This window comes from Acanthisitta chloris, unplaced genomic scaffold (assembly GCF_000695815.1).
Source record: "Acanthisitta chloris isolate BGI_N310 unplaced genomic scaffold, ASM69581v1 scaffold12902, whole genome shotgun sequence".
NCBI lineage: Eukaryota > Metazoa > Chordata > Aves > Passeriformes > Acanthisittidae > Acanthisitta > Acanthisitta chloris.
Genome location: NW_008658882.1, coordinates 7,297 through 33,078, shown reverse-complemented (window position 1 = coordinate 33,078; position 25,782 = coordinate 7,297). Strand labels below are relative to the sequence as shown.

Genomic DNA, 25,782 nt, shown 5'->3' with positions numbered 1-25,782 from the left:
CTCTTTCCTCCTCTTTATTAATAGTCCAAAATGAGTATCACGTGTGCCTCTCTCTTCTAGATCAGAAGAGACTGCCAGAATAATGAAAGCAAAAAGTACTCCATCCTTCTCTTCTTTGCAGGGACTAACAACTTGGAATATTCCACATCACCCACTCCTCCATTTCCTAAAAAGAGAATGCACCCATTTAAAGGAGGAATCCAAATATCCTCACACATCCTGTTCCACAGAATCCCAGAATTAGGCAGGTTGGAAGGGACCACAGTGTTCATCTGGTCCCACCTCCCTACTCCAGCAGGGCCAGCCCAGAGCACATGGCTCAGGGTTGTGTCCAGGTTCTGGAACACCTCCAGTGAGGGAGAATCCACCACCTCTCTGGGCAATCTGTTCAGTGCATAGGAAAGAAGTTCTTCCTCGTGATCAGGTGGAACTTCCTGGGCATGTTTCTGCTGTTCCCTCTTATTTTATTGGTTTCCACCACTGAGCAGGGTCTGATCCACTGAGAACTGAAACTATGAGCAAAGGTGAATTGAAAGCCAAAAGGCTAGACCTGAAAGCCCTCAGATGAAAGTTTGGCCATGCATGTTTCTGTCAGCTAGTTAGATCAAGCTGAAATTAATTAAGTATGAAAACATAGCTAGGCTTTTCTCTTCAGCAGAAGATTTCAGGGCAGCCTCTCTAATTTACTTCAACTGTGTGTTCTCCAAGGAGAGGGATGTGTTTGCTGAGCAACAGAGAGAACATTGGTAAGTGCTTGAGAAATGGTAATGGTAGGTAATGTATCAATTTGCCTTTAATGTGTCCAGTAACTAATGGTGGTGCCACTGCAGATGAGCAGAAAAGAGAGGCCACTGTGGAGGCTTTTTCTTTAATGCAATCACAGCTGTAAGCCCAGGTCAATGCAGCCACAGCTCCGCTGGGAAGCATCAAGGATAGACAGGTCATGGTTCAGGCAGCAGCCATGCTCTGCTCCCCAAAGGAATGGTGAAGGCAGCAGACTGGCAAACACCTCCTCCCAGGTACTGCCAGGCCCCATGGTGGAAAATTCTGACACTCCTGGTGGCCTGAAGTGATCAGTGGTGGCAGGGGCAGAGAGAGGTGCAGGCACATGTGTACACATTGACCTCCTCCTGCTGCAAAACAGGGGAAAAGTTTATTTCCTTTCCAGAGGGGAATGCTGGAAAGGAAAATCTGTGATGGGGCAGTTTCTGTACCTGCTGCGAGCAGGAGCCCTAGTGTGGCACAAGGAAGAGGCAATCTGCTGCTCTGTGAAGAACAGGCAGCCCTCAGATGGAGAGCATGAATGATGCTTTTCTTGTGTGACAGATGAAATGGTTAAATCCCAAGCTGCAGTTGTAGATATTAAAATATTAATTATTTCCTCGCAAAAACCAAACCACTGCAATGAGAGGTGACTGGATGGTTAGCAGAGGCCAAGTCTGTGCTGCACAAACTGCCCCAGGGACTGTTTGATGGCATGGAGTAGGGAAGCAGCCTCCTGCCTTTCCTCCCTTACTCATGGCAGATCTACCAGTGCTTCTCCAGCTTCCCTTGCATAAAACCTGCTCATCCAGTCGCTCTCCTTGCTGTCCCCAGCTCTGCTGCAGCACCCCTGTCTGACCTGGTGGGGTGGCAGACCCTGCTGGTCCAGCCTGGGTCCTAGGCCCCCAGGCAGACCATGCCTTCAGCCTGGCTGCCTGAGACCCACCAGGTTTTGCTCACAAGGGACATACTGCTGGCTGCCCTGTGTGCCCAGGAGCCCATGCCACATCGGTAACCACAGTCAAAGCTGTCAGAGATCAATGATTTCTTCTCTGGAGGCAGATGCTCTCTCTGGCTGAAGACTCCAGGAACAGCAAACATATTCTCTGTTATTTAATAACGTAAAGGGTAATCTTTCCACTGTCAATATTTAGCCAGGACTGAGGCTGTCACAGCTTCCTTTAACTTTGCTGAAAGTACTGTTTTGTGGATCGGATAAAGTGAAAAGTAGCAGGGGAAGGTGTCCAGACTCACCTGCCCAGGGGGCATGAGAGGAGCTACAAATTATCTTCCCAGAAGAGGAAGCAAAGCCTTGCACTAGCTAACCTGGTGAACAGCTCGTGTTGCACAGGGAGCTGACATCCAGCAAAGAACAGGAGGACTGAAACCACCTTCTCCCACTGAAACACTAGAACATGCTGCCAACAGACAGTTGGGAAGCCAGTGAGTGAGCAACAAGCAAAGGCATCATGTCAGGCAGCACAGCCAGCCTTGCTAACGAGGTACCAAGGACAAAAACATCAGTGAAGTGCAGTTAGCTGATGGTGTCTGAGTGAGAGACAAGGACTAGGGTCACCAGTGGACTCTGTCAGCACATCAGTGTCCTGCAGAGGCAGAGATGGTGCTTTTCACTCACAGCACACACGGTCAGCTCCCACCCACCCATCTGAGAGGACACTGCATTTCCTTCAGTTAAATTGCCAAGTAAGCACTCACAAGGGGAACTTTCATGGCATGGTCAGTGTGGCCAAAACCCTTGCTCACAGGAGGTGAAGCTGAGCAGGGGAGCTGGCTGGCATTGCACAATCTGTCACAAGGAGCCCTCCCCAGTGCTATACCTGTGCAGCTGGGGCAGCAACGTGCCATGGCAAGTCTCCCTTGGGAGGGCAGGGAGACTGATGATAACCCCAGGCAGCGCTTGAACACCTTGCCCCATCGCAGGGATTCCTTTGCAATCAGCATAACATTGTTCTGCAGGCTGGAGACATCGTGGAAAACCTTTGATCCAGCCTTTCTTCACCTGGGGGCAGCAGACAAATCAGATGGCTTCTCCTGATAACCAAAAGGAATTTGTTGTTTTTTTCAAGACAATCAGAAGTTCATTACTAGAGTTGTCCAAATAAAAGTTACAGTTTCATCACTTCTATTCCCCTCCCTCAGCCCAGTCAATGGATCACACAACAAGTGCTAGTTTAATTGCTAAATTATGCTTTGCTAAATTTGGCCTTGAAATCTAATTTTGAAATTAAAATCAACTGGGTTTCAACTTTTATTTCAGAAGTTACAAAATTTTGACTATTCCAGCCTGTTTCTTCACTAATTTGTTTGTTTGTTTTCCTAACTGCCTATTTTTGGTTTTTGTAAAGAAGAATCTATCCCCCCCAAAATTATCTTTTTCTCCATTGTCCTTCTTCTTCTGATGGCAGAATGAAGTTCAAAGTTTCTAGGTTTGGCTAGAAATAGTAATAGCAAGCCAATGTTCATCATCTAGGCTTGAGTGATGTCATGCTAACACTGCCAGGGCCAGGACTGCAACTGGAGTTGCATATCTTGGAGGACATGTCAGTGCTCTGCCAAAGGATCTGCAGCCCATGCAGATTCATTGCTGTCAGTGGTGTTAGCAGTGACATGGGAATCCCTCAGGAGCCCCTCAAAAACTGAAAGCATAACAGAATGTGGAAGGGGAATCATGTTGAGCAGCTCCAGACCTTCTCTGGGAGGCAGGATCCAAAGAAGTGTGGAGAAAGACATGAAGGACAAGTAAATCTATTGATTCAACAGTTATGGTCATGGTCATGGGAAAACATCTTCTAACTGCACTTTACCTTGTTCAGAGTTGTCTTTTATGACACTTGTCAGTCTTCTATACTGGGCTTCAAGTCTGTGCTGGTTACCTGCAAAACACTCAGGAGCTGCCAGTGCTTCAATAATAGTCTGAACCAGCAAAGTACAGCACTGACTGACAGTGCTGGTTGGATATTAGGAAAACCTTTTTTACAGAAAGGGTAATCAGGCATTGGAATGTGCTGCCCAGGGAGGTGGTGGATTCCCCATCCCTGGAGGTTTCCAAGCTGAGACTGGATGTGGCACTTAGTGCCATGGGCTAGTAACAACAGTAGGGCTGGACTCGATGGTCCTTGAGGTCTCTTCCAACCTGGTTGATTCTATGAGTCTATGATTCTATGACAGGAATTCCACTGAAATTATCCACTCCTAAATACTGCATCCCCAAAAGGTACAGGCAATTTGGAAGGAATTAAAATGCAGCTGTAGAAAAGAGAAGATATGAATTATAAGACTAAAGGGCTGAAAGTCCTTCAAGCCGCAGAGAGAAATCTCTGGGGAGTGATTTTTATCTGAACCCTATCTGATGATAAAGACACCATAGAACAGGAAGTGAATTCTGTGTGCTAAGGACACTTGGGGTTGGCAAGAAGGAGGCTGAGAAACACTGAGCTGGAAGCATTGCTCAGGCACAGAGCTCCTGGACAGAGCACTGGGGTTCAGGAGGAGTGAGCCCAGAGCCCAGTGGGGAGCCAGAATTTCTTTTCCAGGCGATAGTGAGCCAAAATAGTGAAGTGCTGCACAAAGCAGCCATTCCTGAGGAATCATTCCAAGCAATTCTATCCAGAATAACACATTCCTGGTTCCGGTCTGTGGCTACCCCCAGACTGTGCATGCAGTTGTGTGGTTTGTTTGTGTGATGCCGATCCACAGCAATCTCAGCTATGTGCTTTGGCCCAAACCTTTGCTTCTGTGTTGGGTTTGGTAAAGCCACATGGTTCTAAACCTGTAAGATTAGTTACTGCCTTACCATAGCTCAGGTCTGGTAGCTGTCACATAACTGCCATAAAATGCTCAATGCAAATGTTTCTATTTTCTTCTTTCCTGGAATTATTTTCTTTTCCTGTGTATTACAACACAGCAATTAATAGCAATCAGTGCAATTTCTGTTTTGTAACTAAATCTTGACAGTTTGCATTGTATTTTGGGAGCTGCTTACAATGAAATACTCCGAAGGGAATAACTGTATCACACATATGCCTAAATGAGACAAAAGTGAGCAAGATCTGAAGGATTTCTACAGAAATGTTGTACCTTTTATATATCTGCTCTTTTCCTTCTGAGTATGCATACTTTGCAGTGAACTCCCATATGCAACAGAAGAGCAGGCACATTTTTTGAATTGGCATGTCTGTATATCCTTTTCTTGTTTGTGACTACAGATCAGTGTATGTCCTCAGGCATAACTCCAAGTGCTGTCGTGATCATTCAGGCACAGTGTTCTTTTAGCTGAGAGACTTCTTGCAGACTATGGCACTGTCCAAGCAATTCTTGATGCTTTGGACAGCTGTTAATCATTGTTCACATCTGCATTGTTCACATCTGGTCCCTACTGTCCGCCAGAAACTCGAATATCCAGACAGGAGAACTCGGAGCTGACAGAATTTCCCATGTGTTTTTCTGCTTTACACACAAAGATAGCTTCTCTTTGCTAAGCCCTAATTTTCTTCCTAAAGGTTCAAAACAATATTTTTTTTGGTTAGTGAAAACAGGTCTGCTGACAATTCCTCCCCCATTAATCCCACACTTAGGAGAATAACCTCATATTGAATCTGAGTATCAGGCACAAGCCCAAGCTGCTAAGATCTTTAGCACTGGCAGCACTCGGGAGTGTCAGCACTCTCCCTCTCTCTGGTCTGCATACTTTGCCAGCTGCAGCATTTACAGCAGTCTCCCCCTTCGGCATCAGTGCTAGCTTAAGGAAAACGTGGCACACAGCAATCTGCCTGATGAGCTGCCTAGGTCAGCATCTTAGCATGCCCAGCATAAAAGGTGCAGCACCCTTTTGGCTCATCCTGTTCCCTCATCATTTCCTGAGCACAAGGTGCTGATCAGTCACTCAGGAGGGATGTACATCCCCAATAACATTCTACAAATATGCTGGAGTTGCCAACCTTCCTAACTTGCTTTTTAGCTTTGTTTTGTGCTCTGCCACCTCTGACCCCTACTTTTGCACTTGGACTGGGCTTCCCCGAGAGTGTTCTGATCATTCCTTTTCCCCTCTATACTCTGATGGAAGCAGATTATATGCAAGTCTCATTTTGCAGTGTAGTTTTGGCACACCAGGACATCTGGCATCATGGAATTTTGCTTTGCCCTTGTACTGGGTGAGAAACCTGGAGACTCATTCTAGCACTGCAAACCAGAGCTGCACAACTTTGCTTCAACACAAGGAAGATTTTCATCCCTCCGAAAGGAGTATAAAAAAGGCACTTAGCATTGCTTAGTGAGAGCGTTTGTGTGCACAAAGGACACACTAAGTGCCTGTGTCAGCAGGATTAGCATGCTAACAGTGGCTGCTTGTCTTTGGTCTTTCATGGTTGCAAGGCCCATGTGCCTCCCTGCTGTCCACTGTCCTGTGCCCAGGGCACACCTGACTTCTTCCAGGGTGCAGGGACAGAAGGGTGGAAAATAGTATCACCCCCTGCTGCCTCCCTGTGGGGATAATGAAAGTTTAGCACTGGAAAGTTTAGTCCAGACTTTCTTAAAGCAATCAGCAGTGTGTGCCGTGAACTTTCCTCTACTAAAATAAAGACACAACTCAGATTGTGTTTCCATGTAACTCCTACCCTTGAGTGGGTATGATTTGAAGACAAATAGGTAGAAAGCCTTCTGCTGCTTCTTGATTCATTCACATAGATAACTTTACAACATCTTATTCTGTATAGACATAAGGAATAACAGCGGATGGGCTTAAAGCTTACTCTGAAGGTGTCTGAGCACTAGCATGGTCTGGAGACAAAATCAGTGCATTTCATAGTTCAGTTTCTTTCTCCATGCCTGGAAAATGTACTCTGGCACAAAGCAAGTGTGTATCAGAGAGCAGACAATTCCCCAGCTGCAGCACCTCAGCCAACGGCTCACTAAGGAGAGCTTTGCTGTGAGAAGAGGCTCTGCTAAGAAGGGTCTGCTGTGACAAGAGGTTCAGTGGATGCTGGTTTGCCTCCTATAAGCATTTCTTGCTAGGTCTGCTCACTACTCCCTACAGCCACTCCTGGACAAGTGCACTCCAGAAACAACAAATCTGTTCATCATTCTCAGAATGACTAAGTACTGCTTATGCTGCTACTGTCTTTTCCCCTTCTCTGATTGCTGGTCACAAAGCTCCTACAAGTGTCAGACTGCCAGAAATAATGTTTCACAAGAAGTGTCCCTGATGTTGTGAAACATTAAGAAACACAGAGGAGGAAACAAAAAATTATACTTACAGAACCATAAGCTGAGAAGACAAAGGGTGTCTTCTCAGGGAAGGCACAGACATGAACTCACTGAGTAGCCTCATGTTGTGTGTTCCAAAGCAACTCAATTCTACCATGGCCTTCTGTGCTTTCTGTGCCATAAAGAAAGAAGCCTCTGAACTCCTGACAATACAGTGCCCTGGAAAGTCATCCAGAAACAAGAGCTTCCTAGGTGGTAACAGCCACACTGAACACTTCAGGAAAGATCGTTGAAGAAACAGGGGAAGTGCTTGGCAGCACAAACGTGAGGCTGATCCAGCTCTAGAGAGCAGCATGAATGGCAGTGTGAAGATAAGGGATACTACAGATAGGGTGACAGCAATAGCTCAGCACCGGGAGATGCCCAGAGGCTAAAGCATTGAGGCTGCACAAGAAGTTTTCTTGCTGCTGAGATGCCCATTGGCTGGGGCAGGATCTCCAGCCCTGGGAGAGCAGGCTCTGCTGCTATATCTAGCTGCAGCTCCCCGAGCAGGCAGAGACAGGATCGCAGCAGTGCTCTGGGAGGGCTCTAGGATGGACCTGAAGATGTTCCTGCTCTTCACTGTATTTCTGCTTCACTCTGCCCTGGGCTTCCCTGTTCAGGTGAGAATATCTCCATGCAATTGTGCTACATCATCTAGCTGACCTGTTCTGCCTAGAGTGAAGCTGAGAGACCCATTTTGATAACTTTACTACAAGAAAATAGGAGTGATATGATATATAAAGGCAATCTGATAATTTAGTTCCACGCTTTGATGCTATTGTTGTGGCATTTGTGAGCTCTGGAAGAATAATGTCTTTTACCTATTGGTTTTGCAGGGGATCTATGAAAACAGCACAACAAGTAAGTAGGATTTCTGCTGTATTTTAAAGGTGGCTGTTATTTCTTAACTGTATCACACACTTTGTTCTGACTTGGCCTTAGAGCATGTGGAAGCACTGACTCAGGCCCTTTGAACAAGGCTATGTTTCATAATTTGCTATTGAGCTAAGTGCAAATGTGTTTTCACGAAGATGTGTTTTACACAGACTTTGGGGTATGGTTTGCTGGGTTAATTTAGATGTGCTTTCACAGGCTTGAAAATAACATTTTAATAAGACATTTTGATACCTTTTCATTAAGTTGAGTGTTATAATAAAAGTGCTAATCATTGACCGTTTCATTAAGTTGAGTGTTATAATAAAACTGCTAATCACTGACCTCTGCACTGCCTACCTCAGTGCAGCTGTAGGAAAGGGATGTCAGGCACCAAAGAAAGCTTTGCTTTGTTCTGGGATGGAAAACACATAGGACAGGCCTAGCTAAATAGCTTTTAGCAACTCATAAAATACAGAGAGGTAACTGCAGATCTCTGGGGAAGGTCAGTGAAAGAAACCTGTAGGTAGACTTTAACTACAGCAAGAATCTGCCCGGCTGGGAGTGATGTGTGTGAGAGGAAGGCACCTTGGAAAAATTTGCTTGACATAGTTGAGTAAGTGAGTGACAAAAGAAAATGGACCAATTTTTCTGTTGGCCTCTCATTTATGGCACAGAAACAAAGGCATGTTTTAAAATCACTGCTCAGTGTGTTCAGAAGGGACCAAGAGACATACTTGCTTCAGTTCAAGGCAGTAGTCAGTTGCTGGGACCCAAAGTTCCACATTACTGGGACAGTTACATGCTGTGAGTTCTATATCCCCATTGTTTCTGCTTTTTGTACCTTTTGAGACACTTCTCAGTATTTGCAGCCCAGAGAAAACGTGAGCTGCATCCCTTTTAAAGCTGTATTACGCCAGGTGTTCATCTCATCAAGAGTGTGGCAGATGCCTCCTTTCTGTATTACGCCAGGTGTTCATCTCATCTAGAGTGTGGCAGATGCCTCCTCCGGTGCCACATTTAGGTTTTAAACAGGAGTTGCAGGTTTTATGTGCCTAGGACTCTGCAGCATCATTTTCACTGACTTTGAGTACTCAGTTAATCTAGTGCCTCTTGGGTGCATTAATCCTGCATCCATCTCCAAAATGTGCTTCCCTGTGGAATGTTTTTAGATGCTGTGGATGTCTCTGGTGTGAAGAGGGAAAGGTGCTGCAAGGTGTGACACAGTTTCACACATTTCTGTTAAAAAGAGATGTGGTCAAAAAAATGGAGCACGGATAGATTTGGAAATAAGAACTATTTGATGAGTGTTCTGTATGTCAGTGTGGAATAGGAAAACCAGTTAAAATTGCTTGATATTTTGTCAAGGAGGAGAGCAATTGTTAGCAACTGGCAGAGATTGCCAGCCAGGCCTGCAGCATCCTCACCATGCTCACCAACAGGTCAAACAAACTGTGCTCAGGAATAACCCAGATAAAACTGTTTCTGCCTTAGGGAGCACAGACAAACTGGTGACCTCTGGAGCCCCTTGCAATCCACAAACTTTCATGACATTAGACCAGAGAGGTCAGACGTGTACACAGCAGGTCAGATTGGCACTTCCAGTTTGTATCTAGAAACTGATATTTGGTAAATCCAAAGATGTCACAGTAGAAAGGCAACTTAGGAATCATTCCAAGCTGCTGTCAGGCACATGCAGAACTGAGGTAATTTGCCCCATGCCAAGTTATAGCCTTCATTCTGTATTATAGCTTTCCTCTTGGGCACTGTGCAAGCAGCAGGGATTGCTGAGCTGGTTAACCTGCACCTGGAGCACAGAAATCTAGGACAAAGTGGATTTTTGTCCCTGGTCTCTTTTGTCATTTTCCACACTGAAGCTGATAAAATGCTTCACTGACTTTTAGCAGGTAAATGACCAGGATTCTGTCCCTCAGCATGATCTGATAGGAATTTTTGTAGCTGTTTGTCTAAAGATGGATTTAATTTCTGTACCCATGGTTAGTGCACTGCATTCCCCCCCAAGCAAAGGGACCTGCCAGAGGCATTCCCATGGCTGAGGGGTCCATGGTACTCAATGCTGTGAGGTTGCATTCAGAATCTAATTTGTCCCTTCTGTTTGTCTTTTTTTCCCTTGCTTTTGCAGCAACAGAACCTGCTGAGGTAAGGACAGATAAATCAGCTTTTCTGGTCACTTGGGGGTTCAGCATTGTGAAAAGTAAGGTTAAGACTCTTGTCCACCACCTGTATCTCTACCTATGCAGCGAAGTGTTCTCAGATCAGTACTGTGCCAGAGTGTGTCCCAAGCTTCCTCCACACTTTGGATATCCATATTGCCAAGGTGCCAAAGAAGAATAACTACCACACCATGGTGCTTCTTTACACATGGCACAGTATACAAAAGCTCAAAACTGCACTGGTGACAGAAATGTTATGTGATAGCCTAGACACTTTTGATACTTTCTATGCTAAATTATTTATTTTATGTTCTATTATAAAGTGTGAGATAAACCCACTGTCTCATTCTTGCAGGTTACTACTACACAAGAGGATATATATGGTATGTATTACTACATCTACAAGGATGTCTTTGAGAGGATATACTGGTAGCTACTCAGTTGCCCCAGGAATTAGCACATGCTTAACAGAAATTAACCTTCAGGAAGGAATTTTAAATTCATTCACTCACCACAACATTTCATGCCAAGCAAAGATTCTTGGGTTTGGCCAGTTGTTATTTTGCTAAAAATGGTTCTTCTTAAATAATGTCCTAATTTAAGTCAGTTCCAGAGGTTAGAGAGAGCACAGGAACTTGTCCCTCTGCCTTGTATTGATGTCAAGTCTTGTTGCATAGTGCTCAGTTGGCTGATTTTGCTTGCAAGCCTGTCCCTGATGTTGGGCTTAGCTCAGACATCAATCTGACCCTTGGAATAGGAATGCAGTTCCAAGTTAACAGGTTTCAAGGGTTTCTCAAGAGGTCACCATGTCCAGCAGGAAGCAGCAGAACTGCTCTCCATCCAGTTTTGCTTCTGGTGTCTTGTGTTTGAGGTCTGAGTGTGAGCTGTGCATTTAGAAGTAAAACTGCTGTCAGAGGCCTTAATGTTAGGGGAATAGAAAAAGGGAGAGAGGGAAATAATTATAAGGCAATGTCTCTTTGGAAAAGGGAGAGAGGGAAATAATTATAAGACAATGTCCTTTGTCCTGGATTAATGCCAAAATCACCACAGCTGGGAAGTTGTCCAGAATGTGTCACCAAACAAATGTCCAGAACACCCTGCCAGTCTCTGGATAGACTCTGTAGGTTTTCCATGCATCACTGCAAGCAGTACATGACCTGAGTCAGGGTTAAAAATCAGGATTCATACACTCCCTCGGAATGAGAAAGTGATACTCTTCTATTTCTGCACAGAATCTCCATTGCCCACAGAGACTGACGGCGAGGATGAGGATGAGGTTATTTTTAACAGAATTCTGAAGGCTAACCAAGGTAATGCCACCAAAGCTCTGTTTACAATGGGTCTGTGTTTGTGGCTTTCTGGGGTGATGTGGGAGGTATAATGTCTTCCCAGAATCTGTGCAAATATTTTGCCCATCTTACACACCACTGTGTAAGAGACACCCAGAGACAGCCACTGGCACCACTGTGTGGTCAAATCTATGGTGTCAATATTGAAGATGCTGCCAGGTGTGAAGGCCAACTGAACTGTCCAGACAGTTTGTTCAGCTTTAGCTCTCAATGTTTTTGCCATTCTTTTGACATACAGAAACAATTGGGATGTTTTGCTATTTAACTGCCTCTTTCTTGAATTCAGGCATCACTTGCATGCACTCATCATGTGGCTTTGGAGTGCAAATTCCTAGATAAGCTAGTCAGTTCCAGGCTCCCTGCTCCAGACTTCCAGTTCCTTGATTCTTCCAAATATTTCCTGACCAATCAGCTTGTCTTTCTTGCCTTTTTCCCTGCAGCAGCCATTGAAGTAGCTTTACTACTGTCTGTAGAAACAGACACGAAACATTCCTGCAGCTTTCTCCTGACAACACCCACTTCTCTTTTTGGCTTGCTTACCTTCTTGGGCTTCCTTATTGGCATCTCCTGCCCCTGCCCAGTGCCCTTCCTGAGGAGACACTTGATGCTGCTCATTCAGTGTCATGTGATGGATGATTAAATGCACCAAAGAGCACCATCCCCCTTACTACTGCAACTGCTTTCAGTCATTCCCTGTCCTGCCCCAACACCATCCAACAGAATTGGAGCTTCCCACCTCACCTGTTTGCTGAAGACACAGCAGCAAATTTAGGGAAGCAGATAATGTCCATCTAGCCAAATAGCCTGTTTTCCATGCCAGTCAGGAGCAGCTGCTTAGGGGAAAATAGGAAAGAAGGATTAGTAGGCATTCATTGACCTATGGCTCATGTGTTTCCACCCTTTCTCTCTCAACACAGACAGCTCTCAGTTCTTGCAAGAGGGTGATATAGTTCCACGGAGGAGTCGCAGTGCCATCAACTGTCGCAACTGCAACTGGCCCCAGTCAAGTGATGGCATCGTTCATGTTCCTTATGTCCTGGATCCTACTTATGGTGGGTGTAAATTACAAAAGTTCTTCTTTCAAAATTTTAAATGGATTTTATCCAATAAACTTCAGGTAGAAACCTACTTCTAGTGGCCACACGAACAGTTGAATAAATCAGTTCTAAGGCTTTACTTGTGCTGTGTAAACACAAATGAATTTTAAGGTACAAAGACCTGAACTGGAAAAAGGTCAAATTTCCTCAAGAAGTTTCCATCCCTAATGTTTTGGGATTGGTCTCTGGGAGACAAGAATGATCATTCCCTTTAATGGTACCTGCCTTTATGAGGGTCATGCCTGTTACACTGAGGTTTCAGTGGACTCTTTTTCACTAGGAGAACAGTTTCCCACATCTGTCTCCAAGTAGCCAATAAGCAATAAGAAGATACATCAATAGTCACCACCATAATTAAGAACAAGTAGTTGAAAAAAAAAAAGGCACCTGAATCCTTTTAGACAAACACTTGGATAAAGAGGATCTTGTGCTAGGCTGTTAATATCTTACATGAAATTCATGACTGAGCAGAAAGCAAAAAAGAGCCTAGGCTAAGGTTTCTGTTCCTCATTTACCTGTTTTTGAGAGCATGTGAAATCTGAGTGGCAACTGCCACTGCTCTTTTGTGACCGCTAAAAGTAACCCTTTTTGCTCCAGAGGAGAACCACATCAAAGGGATTCATGATGCCATGGCAGAATTTGAGGCACTGACCTGTATTAATTTTGTGAAGCGCAAGACAGAACGCGACTACCTCAACATCAGATCTGCTGATGGGTGAGTTGAGTGATAAATTGACCAATTATTTCTACACTGGTTTTCAATTCTTCACTACACTTACTTTGTGTAACCCCCAAAGAGGCTTTTGTTTTCTCCTTGGATACTTTGCTAGTGCAAGGACTTGGCAGGACCATCAGGAACTCACTGCAGGCACTGAAGTAATGCAAATCATGGGAAAGCACCAATAAGGTGGAGAGAATATCTAAGATCATGTTTTCTGTGTGATATAATGCACACTTGAGCACAACATCTATCAGATTACTGTAGGTCTTACTTAGGTAAACCAAATTTCAGCTTATGGAATGAAGAGTTCTCTGATTCACAGTCAAGGTCAGAATTAGAGCCCATGAGAAAACTGTTCAGCATCCATTACCTGAAAGTGTTGCTCATGTCAGCTCCAGCTCTAATGCAATGTTCAGTATTTTCAGAAAAAATTGCTATTTCTAGGGAGGCAGAGTCACTGTAATGCTGGAATTCAGGAGCCTCTGTGCTAATGAAGGTCATCCAGGAAGATTTAGCGATGATCACACTGTTCATTCTTTTCTATGCCATGGTCAGTTTTGCCTCTGCAGACTCTGAGTGTCACAGTGGAGAGGAAGAAATCCTTCCACTCCCACAAGAGGTGCATGAAGCAAGGCTCTCTGTTCTGTCCCTTTGCCTGCCTGACAGTAAAAGTCCTATAAGTCTTCTGTTGGTGTTCAATGCCTCTCGCAGCTGCTGGTCCAACTATGGGAGAGTAGGAGGTGGACAGACTGTCTCTGTGATGAAAGGAGGCTGCATGTGGAAAGGAATAATTCAGCATGAACTGGAGCATGCTCTGGGCTTTTTGCACGAACATTCTCGAAGCGACAGAGATAAACACGTAAAGATCATGTGGGAGTACATCAGTCCAGGTGAGAACCTCTGAACTCCTCTGTGTAGAAACCGGTGTCGATACGTCCTACTGCTCCCATTGCTCCCTCCTTCCCTGAAGGGAGTAGGTGGGAAGCATACTCTAAGTATGATGTCATGTATTACAGCTGACAGGTCAGACTTCAAGAAGTTTGAAAACTCCAATAACCTGGGCCTTCCGTACGACTATTCCTCAGTCATGCACTATGGCCCGTAAGTAGCAGCATGGCATTGCTTTTCTGGGAGCTCAGATATTACACTGGAACTATTTTCTTTCATAGCTCTCTCCTAACTGCCACTTTCCCCATTTCTAACACTCTGAGTCAGTCCAGACAACCCACTCCCTAGGATTAAGTGAGCTTTCCTTTAGGGAGCCCTTCACAGTTGACCTTGGAGCAAAGGAGGACATCTGGACATTGATTCTGCTTACTGTTGGGCATCTTAATCAAACCTATTCCAACAGCTCTATTAGTCACAGCAACATCTCATGTACAGTTCTTGTTCCTCCTCCAAAACTTGCCATCTAACCCTGAAATAAGTTATGGTGCTTAAAGGACATCATTTTTCATGTGTTTTTTTTTCAGATACACCTTCACTAACACCACTGGGAAAGCAACTATTGTACCAATTCCTGACGGATCAGTACACATTGGACAGAGGCAGGGGCTGAGCAACTTGGATGTGGCCAAAATCAACAAACTTTACAACTGCAGTAAGTGTCTCAAAACCCTTTAAACTCCCACTCAGACCTTGGTATGTTACAGAGGCAGCAGTTTCTCATCAAAGACTGTGAGACTATTCTCATAAGTTCATGGTACCCATTAGGGTTACACTGGCAGAGAATGCAAAGTGAAGCTGGAGGCACATTGTGACTAGTGAGAAAATGGTTTCTGCTTTGAAATTCAATAGAACACATTCACTAATGACATAAGTGTCTGATGTGCAACTGCACTAGCTGCACAGCACATTACTTACTTCAGTGGAGTAATCTGGTTTCTTACAGTTCAGGACACAACTCTAAATCTCCAGAGAGTCTGACATCACTGTTCCTCATGGCATTTGGGATTTAAGACCTAAGTCAAACCAAAACAGTTGTAAGCTCCTCTGAACTGGAAGAGTTTCATGATGGCTGTCCAGTTTTCAAATGTTTAAGCTGTCATTCTAAATTTGTATATTTAAACTCTTTATGTTTAAACTCTGCTAGGAGAAATTCTCCTGTGCAGAAATTTATTCAGTCAAAGGGAAAACCCAAGATGAATAAAGTTTTGCCCCTTGCACCTCCACATTCTCCTCCTAAGCTTAGAATTTAAGCCCCGCAGGGAAATCATATTTGGGCTTGACTCTTCTGATATCACTGGACTTCCCCTTATCAGTGGAAGACACTTTTTATAGAGATGTGGGAAGGCATCCCTTGCTAAACCACAGAGTTAATCAATAAAAACTGATGCTTTTTTCCAAGCACTGCTTTCTTTGCCACTTGGATGCATTATGTGAAAATTAGAACACCATGAGTCTTCATTTTAATCAAGATGTGCCAGTTCTCTGAAATGAATTTTGACAGACCAGAAAATTGAGATCAGTCCATCCTGGAGATTGTAGCTGTAAATGAGTGAAAGTTTCTGCCACTGGTGCTGAAGCAAACATTTCTTTCTCAGGCCGTTGCAGCACTATCCTCGACGCACCCTCTGGGTTTCTGAGATCTGCCAACCACCCAAGAAATTACTCAGACAACACCAACTGTGTCTGGCTCATCCGAACCCGATCCAGGAAGGTAATCACAGGTTATTCATGGGCTTGGAATATGCATGAACCTCTTTCTATGTTAAGCATTTTGAGCTTTGTCTGCACAGCAGCTGCCAGATGAGATCTTCCCCATAAGAGAAATTTCAGACTAGTCTCTACTTCTTCCTGTGTCCTTAAGCAAGGTATAGGCACAGACAACTGCAGAGTTGTGATTTTGAAAAGCCTCCATATGTTGGGCTTCAGGTTTGCAAAATCAGGAGAAAGCACTCTGAGCTTGGGAACACTCAGTCGTTAGATCTGAGCCCTGCTACCTCAGGGCATGAAAGGCAAGGCTGGGAAAGCAGTTGCAGTTCCTGCTTGGCTACAGCTTAGATTCTGTCAGCTTTAAAGGACAGTCCATGGAAGAAGTACACATGCATATTAAAGGCTGATTTTCTCTTTCCTTCCAGGTTTCCCTGCAGTTTCAAGCCTTTGAGCTGCAGAAAACCAGAGGTTGTCAGGGTGATTATGTTAAAGTTTATGATGGATCCAGCAAGTCTTCTCCAGTTCTAATGGACAAGACCTGTGGATCAAAGATACCAAATGACATAGTTGCTTCTGGTAGTCTTATGCTTGTAGAGTTCATCTCAGATGGTGCTGATACAGCCTCTGGTTTCCAAGCAACCTTTACTGCTGGTAAGTCTGAGAACAAGGAGAATGGCAAGAAAAACAGTCTGTGTCAAATCAACCTTCTTATTCACTCAGGAAAAACACTGAGTAACTGCTCTCCACAAAGGCCACCACTTCCTACCTTGCTTTTGCTATAAGGATCAGTTCCACACGGATCCCATTGATTTGCTCATGCAGATGGGGCTGTGCAGGACAAGTGGTATTAGCCAGATGATTCACTGGCTGCCTTGCCTTTCAGATATGTGCCATTCCAAAGCACGTGCCAATGAGGGGAATATCAATTTGATGTTACTGCTAGTGTTGCTAGCACAGTAGAAAGACAATAAATCTCAATGCATCATTTCAATATATTGTTCCTCTGAAAAAGATGCAAATTTTAATCACAGTTCAGAGGGGAAACAGATCTATGGTGAATGAGCTCCCCCAGCCCTATGGCAGGAAGAGAGGCAGCATTTCCATGGTCAGGACCCCTGGAATGTGTCCAGCTAAAACACATTTTCTTCAGTCCCAGGTAATTAAGAACTAAGACCACAATTAGAGCCTGAAGTCAGCGCAGGGTTGAGAGTTAGCTTGTGCCAGCTGGAGCGAAGAAACAACTGTGCGTGCAACTGGTGCAGCTTGCATTGCTATGGAAGAAAGCACAGCAGTGTCATAGGACCTCGTGTTTGCCATGGGATAAGAACATGCACACAGTTTGCATAAATCCACTGACATGCAGAACTGGGTTGTATACCCAAGCCAGACCAGCAATTTTGCATTATCTCTATGTAGGATCTCTTCCTTTCCACTGTAGCTATGGAGGGAAAGAAGGATAAGAAAATTCACCATGCCACTTTGATGTGCCCACAATAGAAACATTCCTAGCTGCCAGATGAAATGTGATTTAGCATTTATGTACCTTAGAGATGCTACAGTTTGTTCAGAGACCTCTGAAAGCTAAACATTCTCTTGTTTCTCTCACAGTGAGGAACCAAAGAAGACTTAACATCCACAACTGACTTGAGGAAGATCCTGTTCTGTGAATATTGAAATTGTGTGTTTCCTACTTTGCTCCTATCCTGGCTTGGATCAGTATGAAGTTTATTTCTATTAAGAATCGAAGTTTTTATCTTCCTGAGAAAGTTTATTCTCCAAGCCATGTAAATGTACCAATTCTATGCATCTGTGTGCTCCTCCTTTCATCTGCACAGTTAAGTTATTACCTCCTTCTATTTAACAATTGAATAAAAACCTTCATTAAAAAAAGTTTCCATTTCTGTTTTCCATTATTCACTTCCAGCCACACACACAGTGTGGTCACTCAGATACAGGGATGTCTCTCAAGCATTCCACTGACATCAGTGTGGGTTCAGTCAGCTCCCTGACACCAGCTGCAAACTTTACAAATTCAGTTTATGCTCTTCACAGTCTGGACCATGCATGGGACTCTTATCCCAGTGCAACATTCAAGGTTCTAAAAGTGACATCTCCCTTACACAATTCTGTTACACGTTTCAGGTGCTTCCTACTGCCTCTTTCCTTGAACAGTTCTGCTTGGCAGGGACAGCTGAGGCTGCTTGTTCAGCCACAAGTCACTTTTGGCCCACAGAGACAGTTAAGCCTATCACAGGACTAGCAGTGTCCTAGGCAATGCTGCCAGGCTTCATGTACACACTCAGGGAAGAAATCTGTTGTCAGGCAAGAAGCTAATCTCTTCTAATCAACTAGGGAGGACAGAGCAGCAAGTGCCAGAGCTCATGGAGAGCTAATTTCATAGATTTGCCTGCAATCACACTTGTAAAATTACATTCTCTTGACCAAGACAAACCTATAACAGATCTGAGAACACAATTGGCTGCTATTTTAATCTGCAGCGTAGACAGAGAGTCAGATGTATGGCCAACCTGGTTATTTAATGCTTGTATTCTTCAGTCTGAATAAAAGCAAATGCTTTTCCTGTTCTTACCCTGAAACACTAGAAACCTTGACATTTTCTCATAGAAATACATTTCTAGAAAAGAACAGTGGGAAGTGAATTTGAATCTCTGTAAAATTTACATGGCAAATGAAAAATTATTAGTTTCTCTTATTTTGTTAAAGGAGGCACCAAAAGGCTTCATCTGGAAGAATTTTCTCAAAGCCCTGTCTGTATTTGTACTGTGTGATGAAGAACCAATCACTTCTTGATGGTAGAGAGATTTTCATTCCATTGCAGACTGCTCCTTTGCCCACAGTGGCTGTGCAAATGCCTCTGAACATTGCTGGATGTGTTCAGCTTCTGGTGCATTTTTCTCGTTACTCAGCAATCAAGTGTTGCTCTCAGGGCATCACAAAAGGATTAATCCTTCTGAAGTGTGGGTAAAAATGCAGTTCTAGAGAAAAATATCTGCCAGTTGTTGTTTCCTGAGCCGCTGCAAAACAAACTGGAGGAAATAATACTGCAAAGCCACTTGGTGGGGACCAACACCCCAGCACCTTTTTGGTGGGATTAAGGTGCTGCATAGGGTGATGAAAAGGCAGTTTCAGGTGAGTTAGATACTTTCCCTTGAAGAAGGAATAATGATTTCAGTGAGAGTTCTGAAATACTGTTGGCAATGGGTGGAATGTATAGCTCTGATCATCTGTGTACTGCTATAATTGCTATAAATAATTGAGATTTTCTTTTCAAGCTAAGTGATTGTGTCTAGAAAAAATGAAACCCAGTGAATGTTAGGAGTCTGTGGTTTCCCCTTCTAATTCCACAGGAAAAGGAGCCATTTCCCAGCCAAGAGGCAGTAACACAGTCCAGGACTGCACGGGTTCAGTCTGAGCCTTGTGTCCCAGGACAGGGCTAAAGGTGGTGAGAGGCTGAGCTCAGGTTCAGCCTGGTGATGTGACCACTCAGTTGACCCAGGACAGCAGCTCAGGATGCTGTAAGCAGCCCAGGACAGTCACTGATTCCACCTCCCCTGGGCTTCCAGCCATCACTGGAGTGTACAGGGGCAGCATTACTAGGCTGTCTGTCCATGTCTGAAACCATTTCTAGCCTGAGGAGTTTAACATCCCCTTGCTGTGACCTTCACCCCAATTTCAACCTATTGCCCTACAGCAGAAATGTAACCTTTCTCTCATGCAAGTGGGGGTTTCTCTCCAGCTCTAGGGACATGCAGTGTGCTACAGACAGGACTGCAGGACCATCAGTGAGTGTCAGCCTGGAGAAGGCTTCATGGGGCTACTCCTGAGTGGGTCGAGTTGTGGTTTTCCAAGCACTCATTGTCACACACACATCCACACAACGGGTCACGCCTGCCTCCTCTTCCTCATCCTTGATTATCTCCAGAAGAAACATCAGATAACGCAGCAAAACTATCTTAGAAACCCCATCTTGCTGAAGTAAATGCCTGTTGATGAAGGGAGTACTTCAACAGGGAGAGCAGCATCACAAATCACAGCTGAGATTGTCCCAGACCCATATACAAGCACTTGCAGTCTCCTCTGGGACAGCAGTGGACATCTCCCTCAGGCAGTGCTAGTCTGGAAGCTCTAGGGTCAGGACAGAGAGTCCCTTGCAGGTTTATATTTATGGGGTGCTGCACGAGAGGTGTGAAGTTGGGACCTGTACGTCTGCATCAAATCCGCTTCCGGCGTATGGAAACCTTCACGTACATAAAGCCTCCTAGGGACCTAGCAGAACATCTCTTTTGGGACACCAGTTCTTCCCCCAAACCACATCCATAGCAATCCAGCCAGGTCAGTCCTCGTGGAGAGATTCTTAACAGAAATGGAAAGACTGGCAGGAATGTGGTGTGGATGGAAATGTGCACGTGCGAGAAAGCACTGGAAGAAGCAGCCAAACAAGGGCTACAGGAACAGCCTGTATTGATAACAAAGGACATCATTCCCATGACATTGCTCCCAGGAGGATCACAGAAGAATGCAGTGTTTATGGCATGACCACAGGGTCTATACTCCATTCAGGCAACAGCACAGATGCCTTGTCAGTGGAAGATCCTGAACGCACGTGCCAGCGAGTTTGCAGCTCCTCAATGCACCATCCTTTTTCTGCTACCCCAGCAGGAAAACAGACGGAGCCTTTCAGCAGTGACAAGCAGGTTGTTTGGACATGAGGCTACTCCATGGGGACAGACAAGGCGAGGTCCAAGAGGGAGAAGCTGCAGCTGTATTATATGTGTCATACTGGTGCTTATCCTACTGGAGTAGATTATCACCATCTGGTGAGTAAAGACAAGGTACCCAACAAGTCACAAGTACAAAAGAACATCATTAAAAGATAAGCAGGTGTTTCATTAGTTACGTTTAACCTCTTAACTCTGCCATTTCTTTTTTTTTCAGTCCAGTATTTTCTGAACAAAGTTCTGAGCTTTTCAAGCCTTTTGACTGTTTTTATTTTGCTTTGTTTCGCTAGTGTTTCCATTGACTGAGCAGATTGTCAAGAGAAGGATTATTGATGTTAAAAGAAGCAATGCAAAGAACTGCAAGCAGCAGAAGCTACAAACAGTGAGAGTGGAAGAAGAAACCTAAAACAAAAGTGAAAATGAAAACCAGAAGATGTACATGCTACTGCCTCTTTGTATGCATGTTGTACAACTTCCATTGTTCTTGTGTTTGTGTGCAGATACCAGTCCCTCTGGCAGGGTTAGTTCTTCTCTTTTGGGGACTGATATAACATGAAAAATCCACCCCATAAAAATTCATATTTGAAAAACATTAAGACAGTTCTTGTTCCCACAATTTACAGCTCAAAATCTCAACATTTCTACTGAAACCCATTTAGGTTGTCATACAGTGCCAGTGCTGTTTCAAATGAGAGCTTATACAGTTACTGATGCTTGGCATGGCATGATCTTCAGAGAATTCATGGGAATTTTGCTTATTCATGGAAAGAAAGTGTAGAACATCAGCTGCTGGAAATGAAGCAGAATGGGAGAGTTCTTCTTGGCTTATTGACATTCACTTGAACACTAATTGTGTCCCCCGGGCCCAGAGCAGCCCATGGCCAGCCAAGGGCAAACCCAGCCTAATTTCCTGTGCTGCACTCTGCATAATTCAGTGCTTCATGGAAGGAGAGGGAGCAGCTCTGTCTAGGTGTGCACAGGTGCTGCACAGCCAAGAAAAGCTGCTGTACCAGTGATAAGTGAGTCAGAAAGGAATATGCAGGGAAAAGCAGGCATGGTTGTTGCCAAGGTGCCACATCTGCAACACAAAAAGTAGCACAGACTGAGTTACTTTACTAACTTAGAGCAGTAATCGTGGCGTGTAGAGGAAATAATGGACATTTTACACGTGCAGCAAGTTAAGCCACAGGGTGGAGTGAAGCAGGACCATGGGTGGGAGCTCTAAGGATCACACGGGAAGCAGGGACCGACTAGCAAAGTGCTGCTGTGTGTTCACAACTTGCCTTTTAGAAGAAAATGATTACTAAGTAGTGTGAAGTCTTGAAAAACAGAACTAAGGTTCTCTGGGAGTTTGGTTTCTCTGAACTCCCTTGCATTGTGTTGATATTGATTTTGGTATAAAGCCTCAATCTCAAGCACAGAACAAGTGTTTTTATTGAAAAAAACCATTTAGCATTTTGAAGATGTCCTGACTGCTGAACTGTAAAATGGACAATGCTTTAATCACATTGCAGCTTTTAAAGAACAGAATGGAAATGTTAAGCACATTCTCCAGAGCAAGAGTGAGATACTTAATCCTGAACTTTAAACTCTCAGTCTCGTCTGAGAGAAGGTCAAACAAGGAGCTCTTAGCTGCCAATTTATATTTGAAGCCAAGGCAGGGCATGGGCTGTGTGTGGGGTTTGGGGTGCAACAGGGAGAGCACAGAAAAATGAAGGTTCTGGGAAAAGGGACATGGATATGGGAACAATCGGAGCATCCTTGGACTGGGAGTGCAGTTGTTCATTACGTATGGACAGTTTGTCTGATTGTAGATTGATAATGCTGAGGATGTGGAGACACTGCTCCAGGCTTTGGGAGGACCCAGCTCAGAGCCACAGTGTCTGTTAGCTTTGGTGCAGTGTGGGGCAGGGTGGTCAGCTCAGCAGTGCATGCATTTCTAGGCTGAGCTGAAAAACACAGGTAGAACACTGCCAGCAATTATCTGAGCTCACTCTGGGTAAACCCTCTCAGAATGATGCCAAGCTTCTTATTATCTCCTGTCATACCTAGAGCACCCAGCTTGTTCTAAGTACCTGCTGCTGTTGCTAAAGAAGATCTGATGGTCTGTGCAGGCAGTTAATTTGCTAACTGGAGTCACTGTCTTGGAGGAAAAATATCTCCCTAGTTAAGAGGACTTAGATTCATAAGTAAGTTAGGCCTGTGAGTTACTGTCGTGCAACAGGAAATTGCATATGAATCCTTTGCTAAATTGCTTAAATTGAGCTATTGATTAAGTGCTGTTAAGTTTAAGTGCTGTTAAAACCTCTAGGTTGGGCAGGTCTGGAGCTAAACTTGGCAAGGAGGTCCACTCTGAACCTCGTGACTCAACGGGACGCTCCAACTTATTCCTTTTTATCCTTACACTTTGCTATCCTTACCCTTTTTCATCCCCAGTCTTCACGTGTCTTCTAGCCTCCTCTATCTGCACCAGATACTAAATTTCCTATTCCAGGAGACCTTGTTCCTCTCCTAATCCCAGTTCTCCCTTTGTCCATTATTACAGAACATGCTTTTTTGGAAACATGCAGGCTGGTAAGTGCAGCACCAGCACTGAGCTGGGAGCAAGGTTTTCTGGGTCAAGGGGAAATCACTCCTCTTTTTGTAGAGTAGAAGTTCAAATAAATTCATTTTTGGTCAGGCTTGCAATATTTTGTAACAGACTGACAATTTATTTTGCAGTACTAGAAACAAGCTCACAGGGAGGATGTGGTCTGAAAAAGGAAAGCTGGAATGAAATTGCTAACCACAGACCTAATTTATCTCTGCCCTGTCTGAGGTTGCACCGTGAGTGTTTGGCCTCGGCGGGTCCAGGCAAGGGTGTGTAAATACGGAGCAGTCCCGGCGGGTCTTGCAAGGGTGGTGTAAATACGGAGCAGTCCCGGCGGGTCTGACAAGGGTGGTGTAAATACGGAGCAGTCCCGGCGGGTCTGACAAGGGTGGTGTAAATACGGAGCAGTCCCGGCGGGTCTGACACGGAGCACAGAGCGATCCCGGCGGGAGGTTTCGGAACAAACTGGTTCCCGAGCAGGGCTGGGGGGAAGCACAAACCCGCAGATGGCAGCAGAGCCCTAAATTCAGCGCCAGAGCTCGGCACTGCCAGCGCCCCATCATCCATCCATCATCCATCCATCCATCCATCCATCACCTGTCGCAGGACGCGCTGGGCTGGGCTCGGCGCCGCTGGTGCCTCTGGGTCACTCTTGGGTCGCTGTCTGAGGCTTTTCCTCCCGGATTAAAGAGCAGTTCGGACACCTCTCACAGAGCAGAAGGATGGGTCTGAGCCTCGTGGTGTCCTCCCAGGCTCCCAGTGCAGACACCTCCTATGCCTCTGTTTCCATATTGCTGGGGGGTGTTTCTCCCAAATATTTTGCACCCTTTAGGCTTGCAGCAAGAAATTGACTTAGCTGATAGCATAGTACACCAATACTTCTATAACAGCCAGTTCAGCAGCAAAATGTGACTATTAAAAAAGTCTTTCAGGTGGCAAACACCTAGTTCTAAAGACATCACCCCAGAAACAGAATGAGCAGATGGGTTCAGGTACCTGACAAGATATCCCTACTGACCTACTTGATAGGAAACACTGTTTGCCTTACTTTTACAAGCTCAGTTGTCCTAAGGTGATTCCTTGAGCCTGTCACCTGCATAGGCTCTTTCTTGCTCTAATGCCTTTATCTCCTTTTTATTTCTTTTCTCACCATTGCTAATCTATCTTCTAATTTTTGTTGCCCACCTTACATCTTCATCATGGCTTTGCAAATTCTAGGATTTGGTTTTAATCCAGAACAGTAATGACCAAATGGAGCCTGATGCAGGCAAACTTGTCTTTGTAATGTCTTTATTTTGTGCTAGGCCCTCTACACTTAAGGAATAGTAAACCATGACGTTTTTACTGCATTTCAATGTTTTGGCTGTTCCTCCTGTCTTCCTTGAAGTAACTGCTGTTTTTCCTGGCATTGCTTTGTCTCCGTGCTTAGGTAGTCATTTATTCAGGACAATGACAGTGTCTTCTCACTCTATGTATGAAGTATCTGCATATCATGCTTGTGGAATGGCTGATTGTTGGCAAAGGGCTGTCTATTTTGATACATTTCCTGTCTGGGTTCATCAGAAGGATGAAGTATGAGATTGTTTACTTGCTGCCTGAGTAAGCATAGACTATGAAGCTTGGATACCTTTTCATTTCCAAAGTGTAGGTGTCTCAAGAGCAGTTTTGAAGCACATGGATGGGACAGCTCTATTGGGCTGCTCAGAAGATTTATTCCTCCAAGACAGCAAACTTTGGCCTCTGCTAAAACCTACTCAGTATATAGCTAAATACCTTCAAACCTACTCTGGCCATGGGACTTTTGTTAGTGTTCCATTTCCTGACCTGTAATTTTGTACAGTGTTACTGGATGCTAAAGATTCTTGTGTTTTAACAGTAGGGAAAATTGATCCCTGTAAAGGCTTTGGGATGTTTATAGGTGAAGGGTGTTATGGAAAGTGTTGCCAGTTTTTCTATTTCGTGTCCTGTGAACTGATGGAAGACAGGGAGGGAATGGCAGTTACCCCTCAATATAATACAAACTTTCCTTAGGTAGGACCATTCTGTTTACTGAACACTTCATTCAGTCCCATTGGAAAACCAGTGGTGGCATCTGCTGTTCCCACAACAAGCCAAGGAAGACACCATGTCTCTGCCTGGATGAGTATCCCCCATGGCAAAACAGCAAAGAAGCGATGTGAGAAACAGCTCAGCTGGAAATAATGTCAGCAGCACTGGAGCATGTGGGTTTGTTCCTACTGAGTCCATTGGCGTTTTTATTATTATTATTACTATCTTCATTATTTTATATTTTACTTAATTATTAATCATGCTAATAATAATAGGAGTAGCTCAGCTTCTACTTTTACTGGAATCTTGTAAGTCACATACTTCGACAAGTTGTTGCCTGCTCAGGTCAGTGAGAGTGACACTAAGGGAGAGAGAATATAACACTGCACTGCACGGAAGCCACTTTGCTGGCGATTAGCAGTGGGAAGGGACAGCGAGAAGGGAACAAGAGTAGCAGTAGCTGTGGCTCCAACCTGTCCAGGACTAGCAGTGTGACCCAAGGAAAGGAA

The 25,782-nt window shown here is 44.5% G+C and overlaps 1 protein-coding gene across 1 annotated transcript; it reads left to right on the top strand.

The window, feature by feature from the left end:
• The first annotated feature begins 7,577 nt into the window (after positions 1-7,577).
• ASTL (astacin-like metallo-endopeptidase (M12 family)) lies at positions 7,578-21,040 on the top strand. The gene is made up of 13 exons (XM_009069181.1): positions 7,578-7,646; positions 7,863-7,887; positions 10,043-10,059; positions 10,429-10,456; positions 11,306-11,383; positions 12,340-12,474; positions 13,117-13,234; positions 13,952-14,130; positions 14,257-14,341; positions 14,713-14,840; positions 15,784-15,899; positions 16,321-16,546; positions 20,925-21,040. The coding sequence occupies exons 1-13, from the start codon at positions 7,578-7,580 to the stop codon at positions 21,038-21,040; spliced, it is 1,320 nt and encodes a 439-aa protein (XP_009067429.1).
• The last annotated feature ends 4,742 nt before the right edge of the window (positions 21,041-25,782 follow it).

Excerpts from the sequence above, each read along its gene's own strand:
- ASTL (XM_009069181.1), top strand. The coding sequence starts at position 7,578 with ATGGACCTGAAGATGTTCCTGCTCTTCACTGTATTTCTGCTTCACTCT. Across the intron at positions 12,475-13,116 it reads TGTCCTGGATCCTACTTATG|AGGAGAACCACATCAAAGGG; the intron begins GTGGGTGTAAAT and ends TTTTTGCTCCAG. Across the intron at positions 14,841-15,783 it reads CAACAAACTTTACAACTGCA|GCCGTTGCAGCACTATCCTC; the intron begins GTAAGTGTCTCA and ends TTTCTTTCTCAG.